The following is a 26534-nucleotide window of genomic DNA, read 5'->3' on the forward strand; positions in this document are numbered from 1 at the left end:
TCCCACTAACCTCTCCTAGACCAAGAAAGATCACTTTTTAAAAATAATTTTTTAAAGTTTGAGAGGGAGAATCTCAAGCAGGCTCTGTGCTGACAGCAGGGCTTGAACCCATGAACCAAGATCATGACGTGAGCTGAAATCAAGAGACTGAGGCTCAACTGACTGAGCCACCCACGTGCCCCCAAGGACCCCTTTTAAATGGTCATATGAAGTAATTCCTCTCCCAGGTAGTACCTTCAGATTCCAAGCCCATGTTTTTCTGACATCACCACACTCGATTCTTAGCTCCTGGAAAGAACCCTCAAAACTGGAGTATGACGCTCCATGAGCTGTTCAAGGATCTTCCCTGCAACATTGTTTACATAAAACATTACAAACAACATGAATGCCTATCAATAGCAGAGTGGTTAAAGTACAACCCTATGACCGCGTACCATACCACGCGGTTGTTAAATGACAGAACGTCCAAGCATATTGTTAAAAAGGCAATGTACATACATGTATGTGTTTGCACAGGCACAGAAAATTCATTGAAAGACATTTATTAGTTCAACAAATAGTTCTTAAGCACTTTAAGGTGTCCAAGGAACTTATTAACAAGAGTTAACTGTGAGGAATGGGTCTGAAGGAAAAACTAATTTGTATTTTTGGGTAAGCTTCTGTACATTTTGTTTTTTAACCATGAGCATTACTTTTTATAAAGTCAACATGTAAGTGATAAAACAAGTGGGAATATTCAACAGATACTTGACGGGAAAGGGACAGAGAGCTATAAGGAACTTAGGGATCTCTGCAATTCTCTTAAGCAGGATGGTAGTAGGAGCATCTCCCTTTTAGGGCAGGTGGGAACTTACTCTAAAACTGGAAAAAACTGGAGCTGATGTTAAACCCAATCCCGCTTAATTCCTGGCAGCCCAGGTCTTCCTAACCACACGATTTTGAGATATGACTCTGTAGGCGGTGTGAAATCGAAGCCGAGGGAGCTGCCGCTTGGGGCTCCGGATGCAGCTCACAACGGCTCAGCGTCAAGTTGGACGGGGCTCTGATTCTGGAACTGCCCTCCCCATTTTACCAAGGAAGCAACGCAGGCTCCAAGGGATCACGGGGCTAGGATGGGATTCAAAGGCCACACTCCTCTCACGCTCCGCTCCGCGGGCGACTCGTGTCCTGCAAAACCGGGCAGCCACCGGGTGCCTGGGCATTCAGTCCGCAGGCCAGAGACCAGGCCCTCAACGGCGGCGTCCGTGCGGAAGGGGGCGGAGTGTCCGGGTCCTGGGTCCCGAGAAACCGGGAGCTCGGCGTAAGCCCCGCCCCCAAGGTCACTGCGTGCCTGTCTTTCCGTCTCCGCAGCGCCTGCGGCTCTTGAAGATGAAGGAGTCAGTCCGTCCTGGGCCACGGCCGGGCTTCTCCGGCGCTCTCGGCGTACTTCACGGCTCCACCGCACCTCCGCTTTCCAAGCACCCGGGGCCGCGGGCGGCTGCGGCGACATTAGCCGACAAGACGTAAGGAAGGCAAGCCCGCGCCCGCGGGACCTCGCTAAGGCGCCTGCGCGGTGCGGGAGCGCGGAGAGGGCGCGGCTGGCCGCGGCTGCGGCTGCGCAAAGGCGGGGCCAGGAGCTGCGCCTGCGCACTGGCGGGGCGGGGCGGGAAGAAGGGAGGCGGCGGCAGCGGCGGCGGCTGCTGAAGAGGAGGAGGAGGAGGAGGAGGGGGAGCGGAGGGAGGTGTTTCTGTCAGTTCCGGCTGTTTGTTCGGGAAGTGGATCCGCCGCTGCTGAAGCAGCCCGGAGGGAGCTGCGGATCGCGAGGCCAGCACCGACCCCGCCCGCCCGCGCGCTCCTCCCCCGCCCGCCATGGCCCGGGACTACGACCACCTCTTCAAGCTGCTCATCATCGGCGACAGCGGTGAGGGCCGCGGCGGCCGGAGGTGGCGTGGGCCCTGCCGGGCGCGGCCCACGGGGGCCTCGGGGCGGGCGGGCAGGCGGGCGGGGAGGTGCCGGCCCGCGCGGGGCGGGGCTGCCCGGCGGCCGCTGGCCCCAGGGGCGCGCCGAGGGGCTGCGGGCGGCCTGGAGGTGAGGTTGGGGCACCGGGCTGCGGACCGGAGGGGCCGGGCGCGCGGGGCGCGCTGGGGTCGGGGCTGGGGCGCCGGATCCCCTTGCCGCGCCTGTCCCTGTCTCACGTGTGACCTTGGTCAAGTCGCGCGATGTCTGGACTTGGAGAGACCCGGGTTCGAGTTCTGGGACTCCCAGCTTCCTCACTCTGTGACCTTGGGCAAGTTGTTTCGCCTTTCAGAGCCTCAGTTCCCTCATCCGTGAAGTGGGGACTTGCCTCGCTGGGCTGGTATGAGTATTTGATGAGATAAAGCTGGCAAAGAGCTTAGCGCCCAACCTGGTGTAAAGTCAGCTCTAGGTAGATGGTAGCTATTGATGTGATTGTTAGTGCTCTTTGTAAGCCTCAGTTTCTTTCTCAGAAAAATGGGGATATCCCCAGGACTTACCTTTTGGGATTACCTCGCACTGGGCCTGGCACATTCCTGTTGAGTTATTTTGTCTGTATGGTTCTGTTTACCTATCTGTAAAATGGAGTAATAGTAGGATCTGCCTCACAGGGCTGACTGGAGTATTCAGTGAGATAATGCACACATAGTGTTGGGAACAGTGCCTGGTAGGTAGTGAGTGCTCAGTGCGTGTTTGCTTTTACATACTTGTCTACTAGATGGATATTAGAGGTGGGTCAGCCAATATTACAAAAGGGCTTTGACCATATATACACTTTTGGAGAGCTCCTAGCTCGGTGCACTGCCCCTTCTCCAGGGCCTGGTGCAGTGCTTTGCACCCAGTAGGCGCCTGATACACATTTGTTGAATGAATGAATGAATGAATGAATGTTAAGTATCCTTGTAAAAGATAGGTTGGTTTCTGGGAAAGGGTGGAGGGTTTTAGAGGTGTTTGGAGTGTGGCAGGTAAGCAGGTTTATGGGGTGACCAAGAGGTCAGGGAGGCAGGCCTTGGGAGGTTTATGGGAGCATAGCTGAGGTGCTGGGATTTTATGATGGGGAAGGAGGCTTGGAAACAGGCCAAGTTTATAGACCAGACCTGAGTTGAGTGTGGACAAGGGAGTTATAGGCAGACGCCAGGTTGATGGAGGGGACCAATCAAAGGAATTGTAAGACCCTGGGAGGAGTGTTGGGTGACACTGGGCCATGGAAGTGAGTGAGTTTTGGTCTCACTGTGAAGCTAGATTGGGATGTGGTTGGTGGTTTGGATCTGGTGAAAGACGGTTGAGGTTTCTGTGGTGACTGGTGGAAGGGAGAGGTAAGGGGGAAAAGTTAGGAGCCAAGAAGGGAGACACAGAGTAGCTGTGGTCAAGGAAGGAGTTAGATGGGTGGAGGATGGATTCATTGTGGTTTGAATAAAAGAAAACCAGACAAGCTGCGTAGACTCACTCTTGGAGATAGCCTCTGGCATTCCTCCGGGTCCCAAGGCTTAAGCCTTAGCAGGATTTGATTTCAGCCCCGGCCTTGGTTCCCAGGGACTGATACTAGGGTGATTTTCTCTCCCTTTTGGAATTAAAGTAAGCCTACCGTGGTCAGGGGTCCCTATCCCTCTGCAAGACATCTAGGGCTTGTGTGTTGATATCCAAAAATGAAAAGCATAAACTCAGCAAGAAGATGCGGCTTGTTGGCTTTTCTCTGTAAAACCCGGGGGATGGTTCTGGCCCCCTTTCTCACAGTCCGTTTTGGCTGGGGTATTGATTTTTCACTCAGAAGTCAGTTGTGGGAGAAGACTCCCTAAGTTACATGCTGGCTCCTAGTTCAGTCTGAGCTTGTAGAACTACGTCGTGTACAGGAGTCAAAGCCGGACGCTTATGAGCCTGGGAGATGGTAGCCATGGAAGTTCGGACTGAGCTTGGCACCTGAGCGAGGAACTGGACGTCGGGCACTGCCCTGGACTGGCTCCTTATGTGGAGGCTTCCTGAAGGTTTATCAAATGATGTCACAGACGCTCATCTGGTTCTCACCCGCTGCCTGTGTGATCTGTCACATAAGGAAACTAAGGCTCAGAGGAGCTGACTTGCCCGAAGTCACACTGCCCGTCACAGGCAAAGCTGGGGTCGATGCACGTTGGTGCTGTACGTGAGCAGCTGGTGTCAGGCCTGGCAAACGAGGGCCCTCGATGAATGTTCGTTTCTTTCCTTATAAATCTAGAATTCTTCCCACTCTGCTACATCGTACACACTTCTGGAATACATTTCCTCATAGTTTGCAGCTCTTTATGGCTAAGGGTCTACGCTTTCTCTTAGGCTCTTCTGACATCACATCTGATATGTAACAGCATTTCACATGATCGTTGGAGGCAGCCATCCTTATTCTTAGACTCTGGACACTGGAGTGGCTGTCAGAGAACTGGTTAAAGCCTTTTACTTTATAGAGGCGCTCTGAGCTGAGGCTCAGAGAGAGGAAGTGACTTGTCTGAGGTTGTACAGTGAGTCGGTGGCTGAGCCAGGATTAAAGTTGTGAATGCGTTACTCGAAGGTGTAAGGGTTTCCAACAGTCCAGAACTAAAGCTGAGACAGAGTGGGGCTGAAGGCGGGACTTTTATGGGGGCTTTTTGAGGACCAGAGCATCTGCGGAGGCCAAGAGGCAGAGAGCAGGGGAGAGCAGTGATGACTGAGAGGGCCCTCTATGGTGTTTGTCAAATAAATCTGTCTCCTGGCTTCCAGGAGGCATTGAGTGCGGGGGCCTGTGCTCTTTGCAGTGTAGAAGGTGATGGGGCTGGGCTGGTTGGGTTTCATGCTGGGTATGGCCCTTGGGAAGCCCTTGACTTCAGCTGTGAAGGTAGACTGGTCACTACCTCTCTCAAGCCAGTGCTGTGGGATGAATGGAAGTAGTGTGTTTTCCCAATGAGGCTTCTTCTGGGGGTATTTAGGAGATGTCATTTCTCAGGGTGGATTTCTCTTCCTCTCAAAGGGAAGAGCAATGCCGGAGGTTGGTGTCAGGCCCAAAGCAGCAGTTACTGTGGTGACTGTAGTGGTCTTTCTGCAGCCTGGTGGTTTTCAGCAGCTCTGCAGAGCATAGGGGTGAGTGAAGGGGACTCACAGAGGCCAAGCTGGAGGGTATGTTGCTGCTCCATTGCTTCTTACAGAGAGAACCTCCTCCTTCCCTGTTGTAGGTATCCGGGAGTCACATAAAATTCAAGTTTGAAAAAGGATTCTGCTGCCCCCCCCCCCCCCCCCCGCCCCCCGCCAAAAGTTTGAAAAACATTGCTTCGGCATCTGTGAATGCTGCAGTCACAGCATTAGATGGCATAGCTGTCAGTGCGATTGCCATTTGTTTAGTCCTAAATTCATTAAACAGTGCTTTGTTGGTGTCTACTAAGTGCTGGGCCCAGCTTCCAGCTCTGTAAATGTCCAGGGTGAGGGAGGCAAGATCTCCTTCCTAGAGGAACTCACGGCTAGTGGCCCAGACACAGATTTTAGCTGAGTAAGCGGACCAGAGGGCTCCAGGAGGAAGCCAGGGAGCCGGCAGGGCTGATGGGGTGTTGGCGCTGGGCAGAGCGCCGTGAGGGACCCAGCCCAGGACTCGGGCTCTCCTTGGGTTCGGCAGGAAGCCTCGCAGAGGCAGCAATGAGGAAGTGGCTCTGAGCGAGAGCGCTGCAGGCACAGGGCAGCAGGTACGGTGGGTGTAGCACCCGCCTGCTCAGAGCCGCAGCCCCGGCCTGTCTTTGGGAAGGCAAGGCCCAGGTTTGCTCCATGAAACAACTTCTTCTGGGTATCCCTGGACAACTCACTTCTTCATTGAAGAAGTCCCCAGAAGAGATACCAGAGAGGATGTCTGGGGTTGGTTAGCTTTAGAGAAACAGCAGGGGATGGGAGCGGAGGCAGTCTCTGATGAATGCTGTGGGCTCCTCCCCACAAATTTGCACTTAGTTTGGGGGCTCCTGAGACCCTAGTTTAAGATCTCCTCATGTCTGTCATTGGGAGTGCTGCTGCTACAAATCTAAGAGTGAGATGCACGAACCCCTTTGGGATCTTTTTATTTCCACTTCCTGAAAGAGACTCAGGAAGACTCCCCTTGCAGTATGTATTGGAAGGAGCTGTAGAGCCCTGGAGGCGATCCTCCTGGATTCACAGCTCAGCCCCCCGCTTCCCTGCAGAGGCCCTGAAGGCCAGCTGCTTAGCTGCCCAGAGCCTCAGGTACCTTACCTGAAGAGACACAGTGGGAATTACAGGAGCATCAAAGTGCCCACTGGACATGGAACTCTGTGTGTATGGATTCTTTCCTTCTGTGGTTGGTTCACCCAGTTGGCCTTAGGGGTGGCAGGGGTAGGGGATGGGACACGGGGAGACAAAGCAGATGCCCAGGCTAAAGCTGCTGTGTGCTGAAGGAAAGGGAAGCCATGCTTATGGCATTCTGCTTGTTCTCGGAACAAGGATGCCGGGGGATGCCGCGATAAGTGAAATGGTCTGAGCACACGTGGGCTGTTGGGCTGACAGCTGTAAGGCAGATACTCCTGCCCCATCCATGCAGCTGGCAGTGACCTCAGGGGGAAGATGGCTGGCAGTTGGTTTGTGTTGTCTAGGCCTCCGTTCTCTCACCTGCAAAATGGCCCTGATGGTCTCAAAGGTCCCCCTTCTAGCCCCACAATTCCTTGGCTCATGCTGTCCACAGACTGAAGCCCCACACACTGTACGCTTTTCTAGGGACCGTGTTTTAGACATACTTTGGGGCTAGTGTCATTTGGCTAACCTTCCCCCTGCTTTATTTTTGTTCTCTGGTGTCTTCCTCTGGGTTTCATCAGCACAGGGCCTGGGCATGAGCCCCTTTCTCATCTCTCCCCAGGGGATTTGGGACAGCTTATCTCACACCAGCATAGAGGAAAAGGTCAGAGATTGGGTGGGAGAGATGTTCTTGGTGTGTGGCCGGTTTGGGAGATAAAAGCAGGATTGTGGTGGGAGATGGGTCTGTTGAACTGCTCCTTTTTTTTTTTTTTTTTTTTTTAAGTTTATTTATTTGAGAGAACCTGCACATGCTCAAGTGGAGGAAGGGCAGAGGGGGAGGGAGAGAATCCCAAGGAGGCTCCACGCTGTCAGTGCAGAGCCCGACCTGGGGCTTGATCCCACGAACTGAGATCATGACCTGAGCCGAGATCACGGAGTTGGACACTTAACTGACAGAGCCACCCAAGCAGGCGCCCCTAGCACTTGGGTGCCATCTCCCTGAAGGACTGACTGGGTTAGAGGGAGGGACCCATGCCCCCTCTCATCTCCTGCGTTCTCTCTTGCAGGTGTGGGCAAGAGCAGTTTACTGTTGCGTTTTGCAGACAACACTTTCTCAGGTGAGTGTGCCCCTGGGGTGCTGCTGGGTATATTGGGTTTGAGATTCCTTTTCCAGTCTGTTTTGTCCAAAAAGCCTTTTGTAGGCCTATCCCTTTTCTACCCAGAGACTTTCTGTGCCCCAACATTTAAGAAAGTAAAAAAAGTTAAATACTATGAGTTAGCACGTGCCTGTGTAAAATTTCAAATAGTGAGGTGAAGAATGAAAGCTATCCCTTCCCGTGCCCCTGCTCTGGTACCCTGGTAGCCTCTGTCCAGCATGGTGTGTCTTTCGGACTTTTTTCTTTTTTTTAACTCCACATGTGGTGGGTCAGCAACCGGCCTTCCCTTCAGCATATCCAGGACCATCCTTCCCCATCTCTAGCAGACCTCTAGTTCATCATTCATCAGCAGCGCTCTCGATATGTGCGTGCCTTCTGGCTGCTTCTATTTTAAGTGATGCATTGGCTGGGATGCACTGTGTGTTTATCCTTGTATAGAAGTGGAGTGACTAGGTCAGGGGGTATATGCATTGAAAACTGCCAACTTGTCTTTCAAAGGAGTGCTAAGTGATGGTACCCCTGAAGGGGTCAGAAGTGCCCCTTGTCAGTTCTGACTTTTTGCCAAGAGGCAAAAAGTGTTATCATTTAAATTTGTATTTTCCTGATCACTGGTGAGGTTGGACATGTTTTTGTTTGTTGAATACGTCAGGTTCATTGCAGAGGCTTCAGCTTGGTCTCTCTGATCAAGGACTGAATGTGACTCTGTTGTTGAGAATCCATACGCTGTGGCTGGGTGGCGAGCTACAATTAGGAAGTGATTACATGGCTGACACTTCCCTCCTGGTGGAGAGGTGGGTTTCTCCAGACAGCAGCCCTTCAGCACCACTGGTGCTGTGATGATGGCTAGGGCCGTCTTCCTGTGTGACCGAGTCTCTGCTCATCTGTAAAATGGGACTGCTCATCGTTCCTCCCACAGAGGGTTATTGCGAGACGTCACGAGTCCTGGTGCCTGGACTAAGTAACACTCAAGAAGTAGCAGTGGTTGGTTGTCGCTGTATTTTCTGTTCCAGAGCGGTAACTGCTGGGCCCTTGCTCATGTCTGGGAGCACCTCTCTTGCTTCTGTGTGCCTCGCGCTCCACCCCCCAGGCCCTTTCAGCTCTCGTCTCCTATGCAGTCTCTCTCCTATTTCCACCACCAGTGTCCTAGCTGAGACCGTTGTTGTTTTGTCTAAAGTGTTACAGCAGCTTCTGCCCACCCCATACCCGATGGCTCAGTCCATCGTGGCTCTGGCAGGGTCTTTCCCGTGTTTGAAAGCCTCAGCAGCCTTCTCATGTGGGCAGTTTCTACCAGCGTTTCCCCACATGGGCACCATTCACCTTGGGGCCCTGTGGTTCCTTGTGGGAGGTGCTGTCCTGTGCATAAGGATGTCAAGCAGCATCCCTGGGCTCTCTGCCCACTAGGTGCTGGGAGCACTGCCCGCCCCCTTCCCCGCCCCCCCTCCCCCCCCTTAACTCCCCCTGCAGCTTCTCTCAACCTTGGAAATTGTACCTGTTGTTTCAAGCCAGGCCTAAGTGTGACTACCTCTCCAAAGCCTTCCTTGATTTCTACCCCACCCTGCACTTTGACCCTTCCTATACACTTGTCACACCCCATATTGTCAGGTGTGTGTGTGTGTGCGTCTTGTCTGCAGCACTGCGTTACACAGGAAGCCCCAAGCAGAGTGTGAATGTGTGCTCTTCATCATCCTGGATGGGAATGTGACGTTGGCTAGATTTTTTCTTCAACTCAGTCTTTCACACAGATGCCCAAAGAGAACTATTTACAATGTGGTTCATGCTCTGATTCAAACCCTTCAGTGCCTCCCCTGCCACACACAAGAGAAAGTCCAAGCTTGCGAAAATGGCACAAAAGCCCTGAGATCTGGCCTCGCGTCCCCCTACCTGCTTCCCACCACGTGCTTGACCTCATGTGACACCCTCTCCCCCCTTGCTGTTGCTATTTTTGTGATTATCTCCTTTGCCTAGAGCAGTGTTTTCCAAAACACAGGTCATGACTTGTGTGTTAGGAAGTCAATGTTGTGGGTCATTTACAACATTTGGAGCGGCACAGAAAAAAAACCCGGAGTGTGTCCTGGGTGCCCCTCCACTCTCAGGCCACTGCTAACATGTCCGCGCCAGCCCCTGTAACGAAAGGAGCCTGTCTCCTCCCGTCTCCTCCCGGTTTTACTTCCTTTGTGGTGCTCATCACTGTTGAAATTGCCTTCCTTATCACTTTGTTTTATTGTATCCTGTCTCTTGCCCTCACCTCCACTGAGGGCTCCATCTGGATGTGGACCTTGGTGTTTTTTTGGTTTTTTTTTTTTTTAAGTTTATTAATTTATTTTGAGAGAGAGGGCAAGCAGGGAAGGGGCAGAGAGAGAATCCCAAGCTGACTCTGTGCTGTCTGCCCAGAGCCCGACACAGGGCTTGATCTCACCAACCGTAAGATCATGACCTGAGCTGAAATCTAGTCGGATGCTTAATTGACTGAGCCACCCAGGCACCCCCAGACCTTGAATTTCTTCTTGTTCAGGGCTGTGTCCCTGGGGCCGCAAAAGTGCTGGGCACAAAGGGTGAGTAGGGAGGGATTGTGGAGGACAGAGTCACCCGTGCAGGTGAAGACACGTCTGACGGGCACCCTGTGGGCCTTGCTAATGTGCGTGTGTGTGCAGGCAGCTACATCACCACAATCGGAGTGGATTTCAAGATTCGGACTGTGGAGATCAATGGGGAGAAAGTGAAGCTGCAGATCTGGGACACGGCCGGGCAGGAACGCTTCCGCACCATCACCTCCACGTGAGTCAGGCCGGCCCAGTCCCCTTCCGACTCTTCGCCACCTACACTCAGATGCGGTGTCAGGTGTCCCAAGTCATAGAGATGTCCCTGAGATGGGCCCTTGAGCTGTCCAGAGGGGGTTCTGGACTGGCTGCAGTTGCTGGCGTTTGGTTGGGGGGGGGGTGGTGGGGAATGAGGTACGGCTGCTGCCTGTGGCTTTGGGCCCTGGCTCTGGGGCTGGCGGGAGAGACCAGCTGGTCAGCTTACCCTCTGGCTTTGAGTTCCTTTGTATGGAAAATGGGATAACAGCGATGCTGGCTTCCTAGGTGGTCAGATGCTTAATGAGTTACTCTTGTTAGGTGCCAGCTGTGACAGACTGGGTCGCTGTGCAGGCTCCTGTCACCTGTTTGACTTCTTAGAGGAGGCTTCTCTCCATTGAGAAGTCTGGAAGGGCACTGGTACAGAGGAAGCCGTTGTGAGGCCTCTCCTCTGCCTCCCCAAAGCCATTACTGGGAACCTGGCTCCCCCAGTGGATTGCCTGTCTTTGCTGCTGCTGTAGTCCTTAGCTGTGAACACGAGGGGAACCCAGCTGGAGCGCCAGACAGCAGGGGTCCTATAAAGGGGGTCTTGGTTCTCGGGCCGTTAGTAGAAAAGGTTCCAGGAAGGAGCAGGGCTTTGAAGACAGTTCAGAATTTATATTTCTGTTCTACTGTGTGACCTTGGGCAAGTTGCCTAAACTCTCTGTGCTTCAGTTTTCCAGAGGGTCTTGCCTTAGAATTTGCTTTAATGCTGCATCCTGTGTGCCACGTCCTCTGTGCTTGGGCTTCACATGGATGATCCCGTTGAGCTTTCTGTAGTCGGTGCCATTATCTTCCCCATTTTACGGATGAGGGAACTTCTGAGAGGGTCCTGCCCTCAGCAAGCACAGAGCCTGAGCTCCATGCTGTGGTTTGTGCAGAGTAGGAGCGCGTGTCCGGCGTGTGGTATCGCTTCTTTGGTAGGCCTCTCCTTTGTCTCCCCCCAGAGGTTCCAGTGGGGAGGGAGTGTTGGGGGACTCTCAGGGGTGCTGGCTAGGCAGGGAGAGGGGGCTATGCCAGTGGGTGGGTGGCCCTGGTTCGAGGTGCTGGAGCCCGAGCAGACCCTGAGCAGGAGGGGCTTCTGTCCCTGGGTCAGCCGTGGTTGAGCACCTTTGTGCCATGGCCTGTGACTCCCCAGACCCCACGGGTCCCCGGTTCTGGGGCTGCCCAGTACAGCTCTCTGACTACTTGCTAGTGAGCTGCCTGAGTCCCCATGTGTTGTAGCAACTGCCAGCAAGACCTTAAGGAGGGCAGCCAGGGTCAAGGCTCCTTGGGGTAGAATGGACGTCACGGGCAGCCCAAGCGTCCGTCCAGACCTGCACAAGACTTCTTTTGTGGGTCAGGAGGCCTGCGCACTGACCCCACATGTCTTTACTCTGAGCTGGGATTTTACCTAGTTCATTTCACTTAATCTCGAATAAAGGGTCCTGTGATTATGTCCATTTTATGGACAAGAAAGCTGAGGCCCAGAGAGGGTAAAGTAATTTAGTTTGGTTGGTTAGTCAGGAGTTAAATTGAGGTCCATTTGATGCCAAAGCTCTCGCTTTCTCGTTCAGTCCGCGGCCCTGTTCTCTGCCGGCTCCCACCCCAAGGGACTGGGGCTGAGGCAGATGATCTGGTGTCTCCACTCAGGAAACTCGGGGTGGCTGATAATCCTGGGCCTGTAGCCATGAGAAGGACTTCGGGCAGGGCAGAGGGCTGGGGTGCAGAGGAGCCCTCGACCTCCGTGAGGTCAGCTCCCTCCAGGGCGCGGTGGGAAGAGGGTGAGCTGTTGGGGATGCTGGAGCTGCCCAGCTGCCCGGGGGCAGTGTGTGTGTGTGTTTCGGGGTGCTCGAGAAGGGGGCGGCGCTGCATGGTGGTGGCCGGTGGGCACCAGCTCAGCCCCTGCTGGCCGCCTTGCCCGTCTGGGGAAGCTGGGGAAGCTCCATCGTGTGGTCCCCTCCTCTGTGCCGCAGGCCATGCCGAGGGGCCACAGAAAGACCTGATGAGGGTGAGGGTGGCAGGTGAAGAAGGGAGGAGTCTTGGAAGAGTTCAGGAGTTGTTCTCAGGAACTGGGGCCGTGACCTTTTCAGAGTCAGGGCGTGAAAAGAGAAACTAAAACTGCATCCTGTCCGCCTGGCGAGGAGCCCTTTTGTCGTTTCTTCTGTCTTGGCAGCGAGGGTCTGCCAACCTGTGAGGCGCGACTGGGGCACAGGTTGGGGAGGGACGGTGAGGTGACCAGGAAGGGAAGCCCCTCTGGTACCTGTGGCCTTGGACTGAGAGTCAGACCCAGACACTGTGACTTCAGTAGGTCACTCCACTCAGCCACACGTCTTCATTGGTAAAATGGCGACCCTCCTGTTTGTCCTACCAGGTTGCTGCGAAGATGAATAGAGCGGTGGATGCAGAGTGCTGGGTGCTGTGCCGGCCACAGAGCTGAATGGAGGTGGCGGGGGCGGGGGTGCTTTTTTTTTTTTTTTTTTTTTTTAATCTTTTATCAGTGGCAGTGATGACAGGAGGCCCAGAAACACTGGTGCCCGCCTTGTCAGAGCTCATCCTCAGACTAGTTCTCGCTCTCCGATAAAGCCCCTTTCAGCATTTTTTGGCATCTTCAGTAGTCCAGCACGGAGCGCTCGGAAACGTGTTCCCCTGCTCGCACTACCTCTGCTGGCAGGGGACAGTCGTCTGTCGCCCTGGTCCCGGTGTGCACTCCTGCCCAGTCGGGTGATGCTCCCAGCAGTGGCTGCTGAGAGGTGGTCTGAGGGCGTGGCACCTGCACGGCTTGCCTGTCCGCCTGGCTGGGCTCCCAGGGCAGGGGTGGAGAGACGGGGCAGGGGACACGAGCTGGGCTGGACCCCAGAGCACAGCACGGCCTGCCTCTGCTCGCGGCTCAGGAAAGCTGCCTTCACTGCTGCCTTGCGTGCTGTTCCCGTGGTTTTCTTCCATCTGTTTGAGGGGTCCCAGCTTGTCACCGAAGGAATAGTAATGATGGTAAAGAGGCACCATCCCCTGGCCATTGACTGTCGACCAGCCCTTGTGAAAACACAAACTATCTTCTTTATTCCTCACACCATCTCAAGAGGGAGTACTGATATGTCCATTTCATAGTTGAGGAAACAGGCACACTGAGGTGCATGCAGTAACCTTCTCGGGGTCCCGCGGCCTTTCAGAGATGGAGCCAGGGTAGCCTCTGTCCTGTGACAGGGCCTAGAAAGTGAAAAGGTGGTCAGAGTGCCGGTGAGCGGGTAGCGAGAACGTGGCTGCACCTGCACTGTGGCCAGCTCCCTCCTAAGGCTGTGGTGCGGGAGGAGCTGTTCTCCCGCAGCCTGGCCAAGTGCTCAGCCCGGATAAGGCCTGGAGTCGCATGGGGTCAACGTCCTCCGTCCATCTGACCCGTGTAAATGAATGGGGTCGCTCTGTCTGGACGGGAATGTTTATGTCCGCCTGCCTTTCAGACCTGGCTGACCTCAGGCCGTGGGGTCTGCACATTTGGATGGTGGCACGTCGGGGACACCCTCTTCCCAGCTGTGCCGAGATGCCTTGTTTCCATGCTCTCTCTGCCACCGGCAGGGATGAGCCCAAAGTGGCGGAAGGGAGGGGTCCACCTGCCCCCAGAGGAGTGAATGAGATGTTGGCTTCACAAATTGTGTCTTCTTGGAATGGCACCTTACTAAGGTTTGAGGAGAGAAAACCTTTGAATGTTAAAACAAGGATGGTGAGGATACGACATCAAACACAAAGATTACTTGCATTTTAAACATAAAACAAGAACTTCAAAGAAGTTTCAGGCTGGTGGCAGACTCAAACAACTTGATTGGCCACCTCGGGGCCACTCCCTACTCACTGGTGCCTTGGGGACAAGCGGGAGGACCGGTGTTGTGGAGTGTCCCGGTTGGGGCACGGTTCCAGGATGTCAGCTGAGGTCAGATGGAAGGCAGATGCTGGGGGTCTTACAGGAAAGCATTTGTCCGTCACCATTTCCCTGGCCACTGTCCAGGTGTGGGCGGGCGGGTCTTAGTGAAGAGACTGTTCTGGTCTAGGCTGAAGCTCTGACACAGATCCTGACCCTACAGGTATTATCGGGGGACCCACGGGGTCATCGTGGTTTATGATGTCACCAGTGCTGAGTCCTTTGTCAACGTCAAGCGGTGGCTTCATGAAATCAACCAAAACTGTGATGACGTGTGCCGGATATTAGGTGAGGCTGGACCCCCTGGGGTGGGGACAGAGGCATGGAGGGCGGCAGGGAGCCCTGCAGGGAGCCCTGCAGGGCCGGGCTGATTTTGCTTTGCCTTGAAGTGGGGAATAAGAACGACGACCCTGAGCGGAAGGTGGTGGAAACAGAAGATGCCTACAAATTCGCGGGGCAGATGGGGATCCAGTTGTTTGAGACCAGCGCTAAGGAAAACGTCAATGTGGAAGAGGTAAGGCCTGGGCCGGGGCGGCAACGGGGGAGGGAGTGGGGCCCAACTCTGTCCCGCCACAGCCCTCCTCTCTCTGCTTCTAGCCTGCCCAGAGTCCCAGGTGGCTGACAGAAAACATCATAGTAACTGCCGTTTGTTAGTACCCTACTGTGTGCCTGCTGCATGCGTTATGCTAGGCCCTTTACAGGTGGTGTTAGCTCATATCTCAACAGGCCTCAGACGTAAGTTACTTCCACATTTTATATAGGAAGCTGAGGTTCCAAATTGAGGAATATCCCCCAACTTGTAAGAGGCCAAGACCAGTCCCACACCCCAGCCATGCATGGTTCCCACTCAGTCGTCTGCCTCGCTGCCCTCCCCGGCCCCACCACTGGTACCTCTTCCTGTTCTCAAGGCTTTTCTTAGGGCCTTGGCCTCCCGGCAGACACCCAATTGCTTTCCTGTGGCCTCCAGAGTTCAGGTTGGCACCTGCTGCGAGCCCCCCCAGAGGCTCCCAGGGATGCACATCCCCCGCAGAGCAGCTGAGCCTCCGGCCAGAGGCAGCTTCGCTTCTGCTAGGCCTGCTGGAGAGTGGTTGGGAGTCTGTGTTAGAAAAGTGGGACCTTTAGCCACAAGCGCAGGCCAGGCGTGCTCGTAGCTTCGGGTGAGTCCCGCCCCACAGTGTGTGTCTGGAGACCCAGGGATGCCAGGATCCCCACTGCTTCCCAGACACTGACCGCACAATGGCAGGGAGCCTAGGCGTGTCAAAGTCAGGTTTGGGATCATAGTATGGGGTCCTTTCTGCATGACCTTGGGCGGTGATGTAACCTGTCCAGGTTCCACCTGTCCCTCCTGTAGGTCAGGGTGGGGTGAGAGTCGTTCTCCCCCACCCCTAGGTTTTGAGGAGTAACAAGCAGATTATGACAAGTGCTTGGTACCTTTCCTGGCAGTGTGGAGGAGAGGACTGCGGGCGGGCAGGTGGGGTTCCACTGGGTCCTGGCACCACAAGGACATCTTGGGGTGGTCCGGGGAAGGTTCTAGGCGGGATGTACAGTGACACGGCATGGAGTGGGCAGGCTCTGGGTTCATCTGGCCTGTCACCAGAACAGGTGTCTTGTCCGAAGATTCTAGCTGGAGAGGTTCTTTCTCTTTGTTTAAAAGAAAGACTGGAAAATCCCCGAGATTGACTTCCCCAAGACACAGCTCATGGGGCTTTGATGTTCCTTTTTGACCTTTAGCAAACCCTAGGAAGCATTTGAGGACGTACATATACAACAACCTCACGAGTAGAAATAGGAAGCTGGGCCCAGGAGGTGGCCCTGCTGGCCAGCAGAGGCGGCACAGTGACAGGGCCTCCTCGCCGGCTGTGAGGCCCACCCTGTCTCTTTCATCCTCACAGATGTTCAACTGCATCACAGAACTGGTCCTCCGAGCAAAGAAAGACAACTTAGCGAAACAGCAGCAGCAACAACAGAACGACGTGGTGAAGCTCACGAAGAACAGTAAACGAAAGAAACGCTGCTGCTAATAGCCCACCCAGCCCACTGCAGAGACTGCGCTGCGACCGCTCCCCGGCCCGAGGCCCGCAGGGCTCCTCGGGGACAGTCTCAGTTTCGTGCCGTTATTTAAAGAATTCTCTCCACGTTTTTGTATTGGGAGGCGCCATTGGCACTTCCTCCCCTCCCCCTCTTGAGTGCCAAGAAGGTGTTGGACGACCTGCCCTTCCCTTCTGGTGCCCCTAGCCCCCCCCCCCCCCCCCTCCCTCCACCCCCCACCCCACCAGCCAAGGCACCTGGGCCTGGAGAGGACGCTGCCAGCTGAGCGGACTGATTAACCAGAGTTTGTACATAATGTATATTGCTTTAACCAGCCGCATCACCCTCGTCCTGCTCTGGCTTTTGCCTCCTTAATGCCAGCCTGCTGCAATAGACCCTCCCCTCCCCATACCATCTACTGCCAGCCACCTCCCGAGGAGACAAGATCGAGATCTAGCCACATCTTTTGCCAACCTGGGCTGGTGGAGTAGGCCTTCCATGTTACTTGTTCTCGCCTACAGGCCACTGGCTTCTGCCTCCGGCACGTAGGGTCTCCCCTCTTTCCGGGGCCTGTGCCGAGTCTCTTCCCAAGCCAGCTCCCTTCCCTCCCCACCCCGCCCCCGTAACCATCCAGGCAGGCAGCTGGGGCAAAGCCCGGCCTCAAGGTAGGCCTGGGGGTTCCCATTAGAGGCCTAGCCTTTTGGTTTGCAGAAAGAGTTGCTCCTGCCTTTTGGTCACCAGGTCTCTTGTCCTGCCTTCTAGATGCCTCTGAATTAATTACAAACCCAGGGGAGCCATGGCTTTTAATTTTTACCAACCTGTTTCAGTTCCAACAGAAAGGTAGGGGTGTGTTTGTGCAGGGATGGGGCTTGCAGAGGTGCTGAGGAGCATTATTTTACAGATAAAATGAAGGCAAATCAAATGGGTTAAGTTCCTCACACTTTCTCTTCCTGAGGTTTGGTTGGCACAGCAGCAAAAATTGTGGCCTCCGCGCTTCGGGTCTGGTGGTTTTGGAAGAGCTGAATGGCTTCCTGGCGCTGAAGCTGGCTCCTGGCAGAGCAGCTTTGCCTCCCGGGCTGTTCTTGGTGGGAAAGGAGACCGCACCTCCCACCCCGTCTGTCAGCCTAGGGCTTTCCACCGACTTCCTGGGTCTCCGTTGTGGCACCAGGCACCTTCGAATCTGAGGAGTGGGTGCCAGGGGCTGCTGGACTGTGGGGACATCGCCTCGGAGGTGGACGGCAGGCAGCCTTGGAGCAGTGACAGAACTGTTTTAATACAAAGGCAGCATGAAGATTTCTTAGCGGGTGGGAAGGAATGGCAGCCGGGGCTGGGAGCCAGCCAGCTTTGATCCTGGTCCCCTGGAGGAAAAAGCCAGGGTCATCTGCACTTGATTACTGTCCCTCGTGGGACACTTCATCATTCACCTTTCCCCTAAAAGGATCACGTAACCTGGGAATAATTTATTTCAACACCATGATGTGTTTTGTTGGATTTCCTTTCCTAGGCGATTTTCCAGGCAAAGCCCTGACTGGACAATCACATCACACTGCAGATTTTCCATGTTAACACTGTCGATGGGTTTTTAATCAATAAAAACGGGGGGTTTCTTCTGACCTGTCCCTCCACTTCCCCCGACTGCCAAAAGCCTGTGCTTGCCTGGCCAGGCCCTCGCTGGAGCCGCCTGCAGAGGTGGGGGAGCCCTGGGCCTGGGGAGCCGTGCTGTGCAGCGTGGCCACCCTGAATGACCACAGTCCTGTGGGGGAGGGTGGGCAGCACTCACGTGACGTCAGTGTGGCAGTGCTTGCAGATTCAAGCAATAAGGGCAAGGGGTCCTGGATGTTTCCAGCCCAGGCAAGAAGGCACCGTGGCTCTGGCAACTGGCTGTCCAGACCCAGGTGGTGGGGTGATTTTGGTGACGACGGTGTGCCTGTCCCACTGAGTGTTGCACGCATGAATGGGGGGTGGGGGTGGGGGATTCACAGGGCTAGACCGACGTCCTGGTGGACCTGATGTGAAATTCCTGTCGAACAAAACTTTTAAATGGTTTGCTAGGATTATTTCTGTATTGAAAGTTTCTAATTATGCTTTTTAAAAAAATACTAAAAATAAAGGTTCAAGCTGCCAAGTTTTCTTCCAGGATCTATTTCCTCTCCTCCAGCTGTGCTCTGGGTGGGCCCGGTTTCTTCCCGCCCTCTGGATCCAGCTCTTGTTTGTTCTGGTCGGAGTCCAGCACAGGTGCCTTTTGAAGCCCAGGGATGCTTTCAGAAGCCAAGTTTGCTTTCTCCACAAAAGGCTGGTCCAGGTTGAGCAGCTCCTCTGGTGTGACGCACAGGTGGGAAGCGCATGTGGGACGATGCCCCGGGAAGTGCCGTGTTCATTCCCCACGTGCCTGGAAGGATGCAGCAGTGATTTCTTTCTGGCTTGGTTTCTGGCGAGCTGCAGGGCCCACTCAAGGCTTGGGGAGCAGTGCTGGCGGGGCCCGCCCATAGCCGGGCAGCTGTAGCGCTGGCAGGGCGCCCGGGCCCCGGGCTGGCGTGGAGGCGGTCCCCACAGGGCTGTCACAGACAGGATGCCCCTTCCTGGCCGGATCCACCCACCGGTCACGCCAACATGGGAGGTGAGCTCCCATGTGCGTGAAGGACTCACTAGTGCCTCTACCACCACAGCCAGCTGGCGGCGCTTCTGAAATGTGAGCTGCGTTCCGCCCAGACAAGCCCTCCAGGTACCCAATGATGGAGGCGGGAGGCTCTGTAGAAATTCATTTTATTCTTAGACTATTTTCAAAAGAAGCAGTGGTGCGCTGTTTTTCTAAAAATATGCCTTTATAGATTTATATAGAATATGTATATTATAAAATCCATACATGTATTTACATGATTGCTACATACAAAATTACAGCACTGTGGTATGTACATATCTATAGGTACATTCTTTCCGCTCGTCCCTGCTGTGCTTTTCCCGTGTGCGGGAGGGAGATGATCCTTTGTAAAGCAGCTTGCGGGCTGACTCAGCCCGGGGTGCCTCTGAGTGAGGGCCTCAGCAGAGAAGGTGGGATGGCTGCTGAGGAAGGAGCAGAAGCAGCAGGCTGCAGGATTCATCCTTCTGCAGGCCTGGCGGGCAGTATCTGGAGGCAGACGCCCTGTGGTGCCAGTGCTGCCCTTGAGGTGGAGGTGGCTGACTGCAGACCCCTCTGGGGCCATTGTGGCCTGGACTCGCTCGGCTGAGCCAACACCTTGTATGTGTGAGGGGAGCAGGGGGCCCCCGGAAGAGGAGGAGACCCCCTCCTCGCTCTGGCCCCATGATGGGGAAAGGGCTGGATTGGCTAAAGCCTGCAGAGGGCCCATGAGAACACTGGCTGGCCTGGAGGCCAGGGAGGAAGAACAGTGGCGGCCAGCAGGGCAGGGCCCTTCCTCCTGAGCTCGGGATGGCATCAGCCAAGCCCCGCTGAGGCCCATCCAGGCCGAGTGTGAGAGGAGAGCCTCCGGCCATCGGGCCCTGCAGGCTGGGCCTCCTGCCGCAGAGGTGCTCTGGGCAGAGGTGCATGCACATGGGTGAGGAGCTGCTTCCCCCTTTACTCCCTGGGCCAGAGGCTGGGGGCGGGGGGGAGGGCGGAGAGACAGAGGCTTAGCCATGGGCCCGGTGTCCTGTAGGCACCAGGCCCCCGCAGCTCAGGCCAGCTGGGGGCCACGACAGCCTCCTGAGGCATGCAGAGAACAGCCTCCATTCCTTCTGTTCCCCATATTCTAAAATTGGGGGGAGGGGGGCGCAGCAGTGCCTGGGGTTGGATTCGGGAGCCACTGAGGGGTGGGCGGGGTGGGCTGCGATCCACTGGGTCTGAGTGGCAGAGCCCAAGCAAGGGCCCGCTCTGGAGACAGCCTGAGCCCCGCTCAACGACAGCGGATCCGGGGGGAAGCCCAGGCTGGGTGTGGCCTGGCAGTGGGGACAGGGCTTGCCGCCTGTCCCTCTGCTGAGGGCAGCCTTCAGAGGCCGAGTGGGCCCTCCCAGACGACTCGGCCCCGGTGTAGGTGGGCAGTGCGGCCGCCGAGCTGGCCCAGGGGAGCCCTCGTGCAAGCACCCCATTTCAGTCACCTCTAGTCCAAAGTCGCCCGTCCTTGCTGGCCTGACTCCTCCCAGCCTAAGTTTTCCTGAAGAACGAGAAGAGCCGTTTGCCTTCGGTGGTGCTGGGCTCGTCCCCGCGCCCCGCGCCCCGGGCCCCCGAGAGGGCGGCAGCAGGCCGGCTCCGCTCCTTCAGGCGCGTGTCCATCAGCTGCCGGTCAATGACCCTGTGCATGTCATCCTGCAGAGGGCAGAGCGAAGGGGCTGAGCAGGGCTCCGACCTGGTGCCGCGGGGGGCAGGGGCGGGGACAGGGAGCAAATGTCAGAAGGACGCAAGATGATGAGGAGGAGGAGGAGGAGGATGGGATGAGACCAGATGACTGAACGGCCACAGCCAGGCCGCCTCGACCAAGAAGACAGCAAATGTAGACATGATGCCCGGATGCACAGGAGCCACTGACACCTCAGCCTCCTCAGGGCCTGGGGCGTCTCCCTGCTGGCCTTGGCTGCTTGGCGGGCCCCACTGCGGGTCTGGCCCTACTCCAAGCCCAGAGCAGGGCAGGCCCGCGCCCACGCTGCTACTTCCCTGGCTCTACCCAGGCCTTGCCTGTGACTGGCCTCCTCTGCCCTGCCTCCCGCGCCCTTGGGGCTGGGTGTCTCTCTCCGGCACCCCTCCCGAGAGGCCCTCCTGAAAGGCCCTAGCATCATGTCGCCCGCCAGCTCTCCAGTCCAAAGGGTCAGCCTCAGGGGGCTTCTCTTGTCCCTTTGCCCCCTTCAGGTTACACCAGCTCGCACCACTGGTGCCTAGATGCCACTGGCAGCCCCACGCGGCAAGGACACAGGCTCCCAGATGCCGCCGTCCCCACTGGCGACCCCACGCGGCTGCCCTCCGCTGGCATGGCTCAACACAGGTGTGGCACAGGCCGCGGGCATCACTATCTTCACTGCCCGCCCTGCTCCAGCTTAGGCCCAGATCTTTGGCTTCTTCACTGGGGCAGCACCCTTCCCCGGTTTGGTAAAGTTGCCTAGAAAATGCCCCCCTCACCTCGACCGCCTTACAGCACAGCATCTAGAGCATCTTTTACCCGCCCCGCCCCCGCCCCCCAGGGGCTTTTGGGCAGAGCAGCTCCACCCTCTCTCCATTCTAGTTATTAGATTACAATTCTGCACAAGATTCCACTTGACCAAGCATTCTGCCACCGACAAAGTATGAAAACTACTGGCTTAGAAACAAACAGCCCTGTCTAGTGAACATCAGCAGGAACGTAACAAGCATTTGCCTGATCCCTTCACCCCTAAACCCAGTGGGCTCCGGGACGCCTTGGGGCGAGTCAGCGGGCTCGTGTCCTGCCGGAGCATGGGACAGTGAGGGCCCGGGCAGAAGCGGGGCTGGCGCACCCCCCTCACCTTGTCCATCACCTTCTGCACTCACACCCACACTGTCACCACGTGGTGTGACACTAACTTCTCTGCAGGTTTCGGTGTGAAAAAAAGGGACTTTCCTGACCCTGGCCCCGGGTGGCAGCAAGGGTGGACGTCCTGCCCCCTACCCTTGTCCGTGTCCTGCTCTCCCACTTTCCTCTTTCTTCACACTCAACTTCTTCCAGCGCCTCTCCTCCTCACAGAAATAGGGGGCATGCTCTCTGCCTGAGGTCCCCCTGCCGAATCTTGGGCCCAGTGCCCGGCACTTAGGACATGCTCAGTAAAATCTGTTACGTACGTTGGGAATGTCACAGGGTCCTCAAAACAGAAACCCTTTGAAGTGCCAATGCTTTTTCTGGCAATTGCAAATTGCATTTTTTATATTTTGTAATCCCACGAAATGCATCCCTTTAGAACTTCGTACACACGCATGCATGAACTGCTTATAATTCCACCCCTTCCAGTACTTGTGTGGGCAAAACAGCCATTTATGAGGAGGGAGCACCAAGAAACCAGGGCTTAGCCAGTCAAAAAGGGGCCGGCCCGGTGGTCCTGGCCTACGAGCTGCATGTTCACTGGACGCGGTGATGGGAGAAGAGCTGCAAATGACGGCATGGCACACGGCATGAGATGACGCCGGACGCTGGCACACACAACACGGTGGGCCACACACAGGAAGGCGGCAGGGGCGGGACTGCGACGGCAGCAGGGTTGGGGTGGGTGGGACGGGGGGTCGATCTCACCTCAAAGGCAGGAGGGGTGTACAACTAAAGCTGTTGATACGGGAACTGAGAAAGGCCACTAGATCAGAAACCAAAGGAGCCAGATAGTAAAAAGCCCTGAGGAAGCAAACTGTAGCCGGGAGAGAAGAGAGAAGAACAGGGGCTGTAAGCCAGGGGACGGCCAGCTGCTCGTGAGCGAGAGGCTGAGGGGTCAGGGACCATGTCTCTGGGGAAGGGGGCTGTGCTCCTGCAGCCAGCCCCGCAGGGCCCTTTGGGGAATGGTCACTGCTAACCCGTCCCCTAGCCGGGGGTGGGGGTGGCGGGCTCTTTACTGGCCTCCTGAGGATTTCTTGGGGGAGAAACACGAATGGCTACACCCATATCCTGAAATCGTACCACTCGAACCTCATTAACAAAGAGCAAGGACAGCCCTGGCCCAGAGGGGAGCTGTGCTGGGGCTGGGGCAGAGCAGGCGGACGAGACTCTGAACGTGGTGGTCCTGGAGATGACCCAAAGACCCCTTTCCCCCAGGATAGCGCTCTCTGGCAAAATGAAGCTGGCCTTCGAGAAAAGGAAGGGCAGCAGCTGACGAACTACATCCAGTTGTGAATTTCGGTTCCACCATATAGGGTTTCCTGGGCCCTCTGTGTTAACAGCTACTTCTTTCCAGCTAATTTAAACAAAACTGGGATGACCAGCTGAAGGAAGCCCCTGCCCCACCGCTCTGGAAGCATCCTCAGGCATTCCTCCCTGGAGACTCACCCACACGCACGGGACCCTCTAGTAACAAACTCTCCTCACACGCTGCTTGGGTTTGAAGACTCCCTCCCACCCCCCTTCCCCCAAGCCCTGTTTTCACTCACCCCAGGGTCTCAGGGCTCTTTACCTGCCACGCCTCAAGCTGCTGTGAGAGGTTCAGTTTCTGCTGAATGGCATCCAGCAACTGGCTGTTCAGTGACATCATGTCCATCTTGCACTTGGCAAGTTCCAGCTCCACAGCATTCTTCCTGAAAACAGACAAGCCAGGGTGAACGTGGGCACCTGGGGTCCACAGGACGAGGAGACAGACTCCGACCTTAAACTCGCAACAAATAGGAGCTGTGACAGTAACCAGGATGTTACTTGCAGAAAGCTGGAAAGTTCACAGCACGGGTTCATATCCATTTTCTCAACTGTTTTGACGACCTGTGGGTGAAGGGAGCCCCTGCCTCCCCATCTCATGGATGAAGAGCAGTTTTGAGAGGAGGATACTGAGGAGGATTGGAACCCAGAGGAGATCAAAGGCCTCACACAGTACTATGAAGTTGCTAATCCTTCCCCAAAAAGGCCAGTCCCCATGAGAGATAAGGCCCTTGTCCTCTTGGCCCCTCCTTTTCACTAGCAATGCCCCCGGCTCAAGGGATCTGTCCTAAAGAGACCACACATGTGCCAAAGTAGCCACATAGTGGTGGTGACTACAGCCTAGCTAATCATAGTTGCCAACAATTGTTGGCAGAACAATTATATGGTAGAACACAGTCATCACAACCAACCACGACAGTGAATATTCAAACAGTGGGGAAATACGACGTATTGCTGAGTTGGAGAAAAGCACAAGACAAGGTCTGACAGGATACTGGCTTTGTAAAAGAAAAACTGCCTGTGTGTATTTAAAGGTCATACAAAAAAAAAAAAGTCTACTTGGCTATCTCTGGATGATCGTTGATGGGATCCTACACACTTTTGCATTTTGTATTTTCATAGTTTAATATGTTTCACATATTACTCTGTTTGCCTTTTCTAACATTCTTAAATCATAGTTGTTCAACGCAAAACAAAATTAAGTTTTTTCAGGGCTGGGGGAATGGGACTAAAAAATATAAGACACTAACGGAACAGCTTCTGCCAAGGAACACCGGTTGCCCACCTGCCAAACTGGACATTATTTAGCCCCCATTATCAACTGCTACCTTTTGCATTCCCAATGGCAATGCAAAAATGCCTCCATGCACAGGGCCAGCGACCCAGGTGCCCGTCCCAACGACAGCTACAGGACCTGCCTATAGAGGCCTCCTTGCTGGGGCCTCGGACAGGGGCTGCACCAAGGGAAGTGTGGTTGGGAGGTAGGGTAGGTGGGGGTAAAGCTCTCGGGGCCGCCGCCATGACCAGCACTTCCTCTCTGGCCACAAATCTACCCGTCCAGTCACCTCCCGTGACACCTCATGGCCGCAGAACGGCGCCCCGTCCGCTTTTCCCAGGAAAGCCGGTCCAGAAGGCTTCCAACACCCCGGTCCGCCCACCGCACTGCGGCTGAGGGGCCAGGAGCTGAGGACGTCCAATGAGGGCCGGCGTCTCAGGTCTCAGACGTCTCAGGGAGCCCTGTCACGCCCGCTGCCATTGGCTGGCGGTAAACAGCGGAAATCCTTGCGTGGCACCGGTTGCCATGGACGCCTTCCTCCCCCCCCCCCCCCCCGCCCCGGAGACAGCTGCAGCCTCAAGAGTGGCAGGGCATCTGCCAGCAGGTGGCGCCACGAGAAGCCTGGACACCCCAGAATGTGCGGACCAAGGGGCACACAGCAGGGACCCTTCCTTCCAGAAAACCCCGGAAACAAGGCCAGTCTTGCTGACCTCTGCATTCCAGCCTCGGACTGCACTCTAGAGAACATTTGCTCACTAGAGAATCTTGGTGTTTATCATTCACGAGACACCCCAGAGCAGGAGAGCTAAGCTGCAGAGGCCGCTCATCAAGATGTTCATCAGAATTTTAAAAAGGAATGCCTCAAACGGCTAGAATTCCTTATTTAAATGAAACCACTAGTAACTGACTTTTTTTTTTGTTTTTGTTAGGCTGCTAGCCCCACATTTTTGTTTTTAGTGAGGGCCTTTTACCTGCAAGGAGATAAAATCGTTACTTAACTTTTCTGAAACTCATCTACTGTGTGGGATAAAGAACACCTTAATAAGGTTTTTGTAGCCGGTGAAGAGAGGGAAGTTATTTTTCTTGGGGGTTCTCACTCCTCTGACTACACACTAGAATCATGGGGTGGGGGTTGGGGGACACTTTTAACAAGCAGCCCCAAACTAGGCGATTCAGATTGAAATGTTCTGGAGAGGGCCCTGGCATCCACGGTGTTCCCCAGGTGATCCTAAAGTGGTCAGGATGCAGAATCAGAGATGATGTAAATGAAAACATCTTGTAAAACTCCTAAGGTCCTATACAAAGTATAGGCCACTCCCCACATTTAAATGATTCCTTAGGTCTGTTGTGTCAATTCTGTATACTAAGAGTTTAATTTCTAACGGATAGAAAAAAAGCTATCCTACTGGAGTGATCTAACTAACACCTTCCCTAAGGGCCAGCCTAATATATAGGGTCCATGAAGGGCAGGGGCCTCACTGCAGAGTTCTCCCTACTCAGCAAGGACAATCTGCAAATCAGCTCCATTGGTCAGATGCCAGGAGGTTCACTGGGCCTCCTCTGACAAAAGACGAAGACATTCATTTCAAGGTTTTGTGGAGACTTGCTGGCTTCCTCAGTCACCCAGATGTCAGAGCTGGGTTCCACTTACTAAGGGAAGGGGACTGGATAACTCCTGTTCTGTCTTCCCTCCTGTGCCCTGGTACTTTCTCGGGTTGGGTCGCCCACCTCCCATGCTGATGGCAGAATATGGTCAGAGCTTGATGTTCAGCTCTCTTCTGCTTGTCCAGCTGAGAGAAGGTGACCAGCCATTCTCTATTCCTAACGTCGTTCTGCCTTTTATTCCCAATAGAGGCTTCCACAATTAGCACCTTAATTTTACCATTTTATTCCCTAACTGTATGACACAATTTCACCCTTTGTTATCATAAAAGTATGCTCCCACTCCAAATTATTACACTGCTATTCAAGTATTCACTAATAAATCCAAGTATTCACAATACAGTGGCAAAGATGCACAGGTTTGTTTGGGAGCCTCGCGGAACATACTTCCTAAATGGACTGGAAGTTGTCGAGCAGTCGACATAAGGTCCTGGCCAGATAGAAAAAGTAAAACTAATGGAGCTGATGAAATGACTGAAGAGAACAGAAGGAAGGGGACACGTGTGTGTGGAAGGGGAAAGGTGTGGGGAAATTACAATTTTAAAGTCAGAAATCACCTTCTACTTTTTAAAAAGGCATACAGTATCTACTTACAATTTGTTTCAAATGACCTCTTTTTAGTTTCCTGACAAGTAGCCTGGGTGGTAAGGGGAAAAG

The 26534-nt window shown here is 54.9% G+C and overlaps 2 protein-coding genes across 5 annotated transcripts in view; one reads left to right on the forward strand and one right to left on the reverse strand.

Moving 5' to 3' along the window:
- The first annotated feature begins 1691 nt into the window (after positions 1-1691).
- RAB35 (RAB35, member RAS oncogene family) lies at positions 1692-18248 on the forward strand. 2 transcript variants are annotated; one of them, XM_030335796.1, is made up of 6 exons: positions 1710-1900; positions 7281-7331; positions 10022-10145; positions 14254-14378; positions 14480-14604; positions 15983-18248. In XM_030335796.1, exons 1-6 carry the CDS (start codon positions 1849-1851, stop codon positions 16109-16111), a joined length of 606 nt encoding a protein of 201 aa, XP_030191656.1. In that variant the 5' UTR covers positions 1710-1848; the 3' UTR covers positions 16112-18248. The 2 variants fall into 2 exon arrangements, with proteins under 2 accessions (XP_030191657.1, XP_030191656.1); XM_030335797.1 differs by lacking the exon at positions 14480-14604 and having other exon boundaries at positions 1692-1900; positions 15983-16089.
- A 616-nt stretch (positions 18249-18864) lies between these two features.
- The window catches only part of BICDL1 (BICD family like cargo adaptor 1), a 105898-nt gene continuing 98228 nt past the window's right edge, over positions 18865-26534 (reverse strand). For 2 of the 3 annotated variants that reach the window (XM_030335795.1, XM_030335793.1), the window contains 2 exons: positions 23205-23325; positions 18865-20415 (listed from right to left, as the gene is read on the reverse strand). In XM_030335795.1, coding sequence (XP_030191655.1) covers positions 20254-20415; positions 23205-23325 — 283 coding nt within the window. In that variant the 3' untranslated portion in view covers positions 18865-20253. The other variant, XM_030335794.1, reaches the window with a different exon arrangement.

Source organism: Lynx canadensis, chromosome D3 (genome assembly GCF_007474595.2).
Source record: "Lynx canadensis isolate LIC74 chromosome D3, mLynCan4.pri.v2, whole genome shotgun sequence".
In the NCBI taxonomy this organism is placed as follows: domain Eukaryota; kingdom Metazoa; phylum Chordata; class Mammalia; order Carnivora; family Felidae; genus Lynx; species Lynx canadensis.

Coding starts and splice junctions, on each gene's coding strand:
- RAB35 (XM_030335796.1), top strand. CDS start 1,849: ATGGCCCGGGACTACGACCACCTCTTCAAGCTGCTCATCATCGGCGAC. Junction 7,332..10,021: donor TGCAGACAACACTTTCTCAG/GTGAGTGTGCCC, acceptor GTGTGTGTGCAG/GCAGCTACATCACCACAATC. Junction 14,605..15,982: donor AAAACGTCAATGTGGAAGAG/GTAAGGCCTGGG, acceptor TCATCCTCACAG/ATGTTCAACTGCATCACAGA.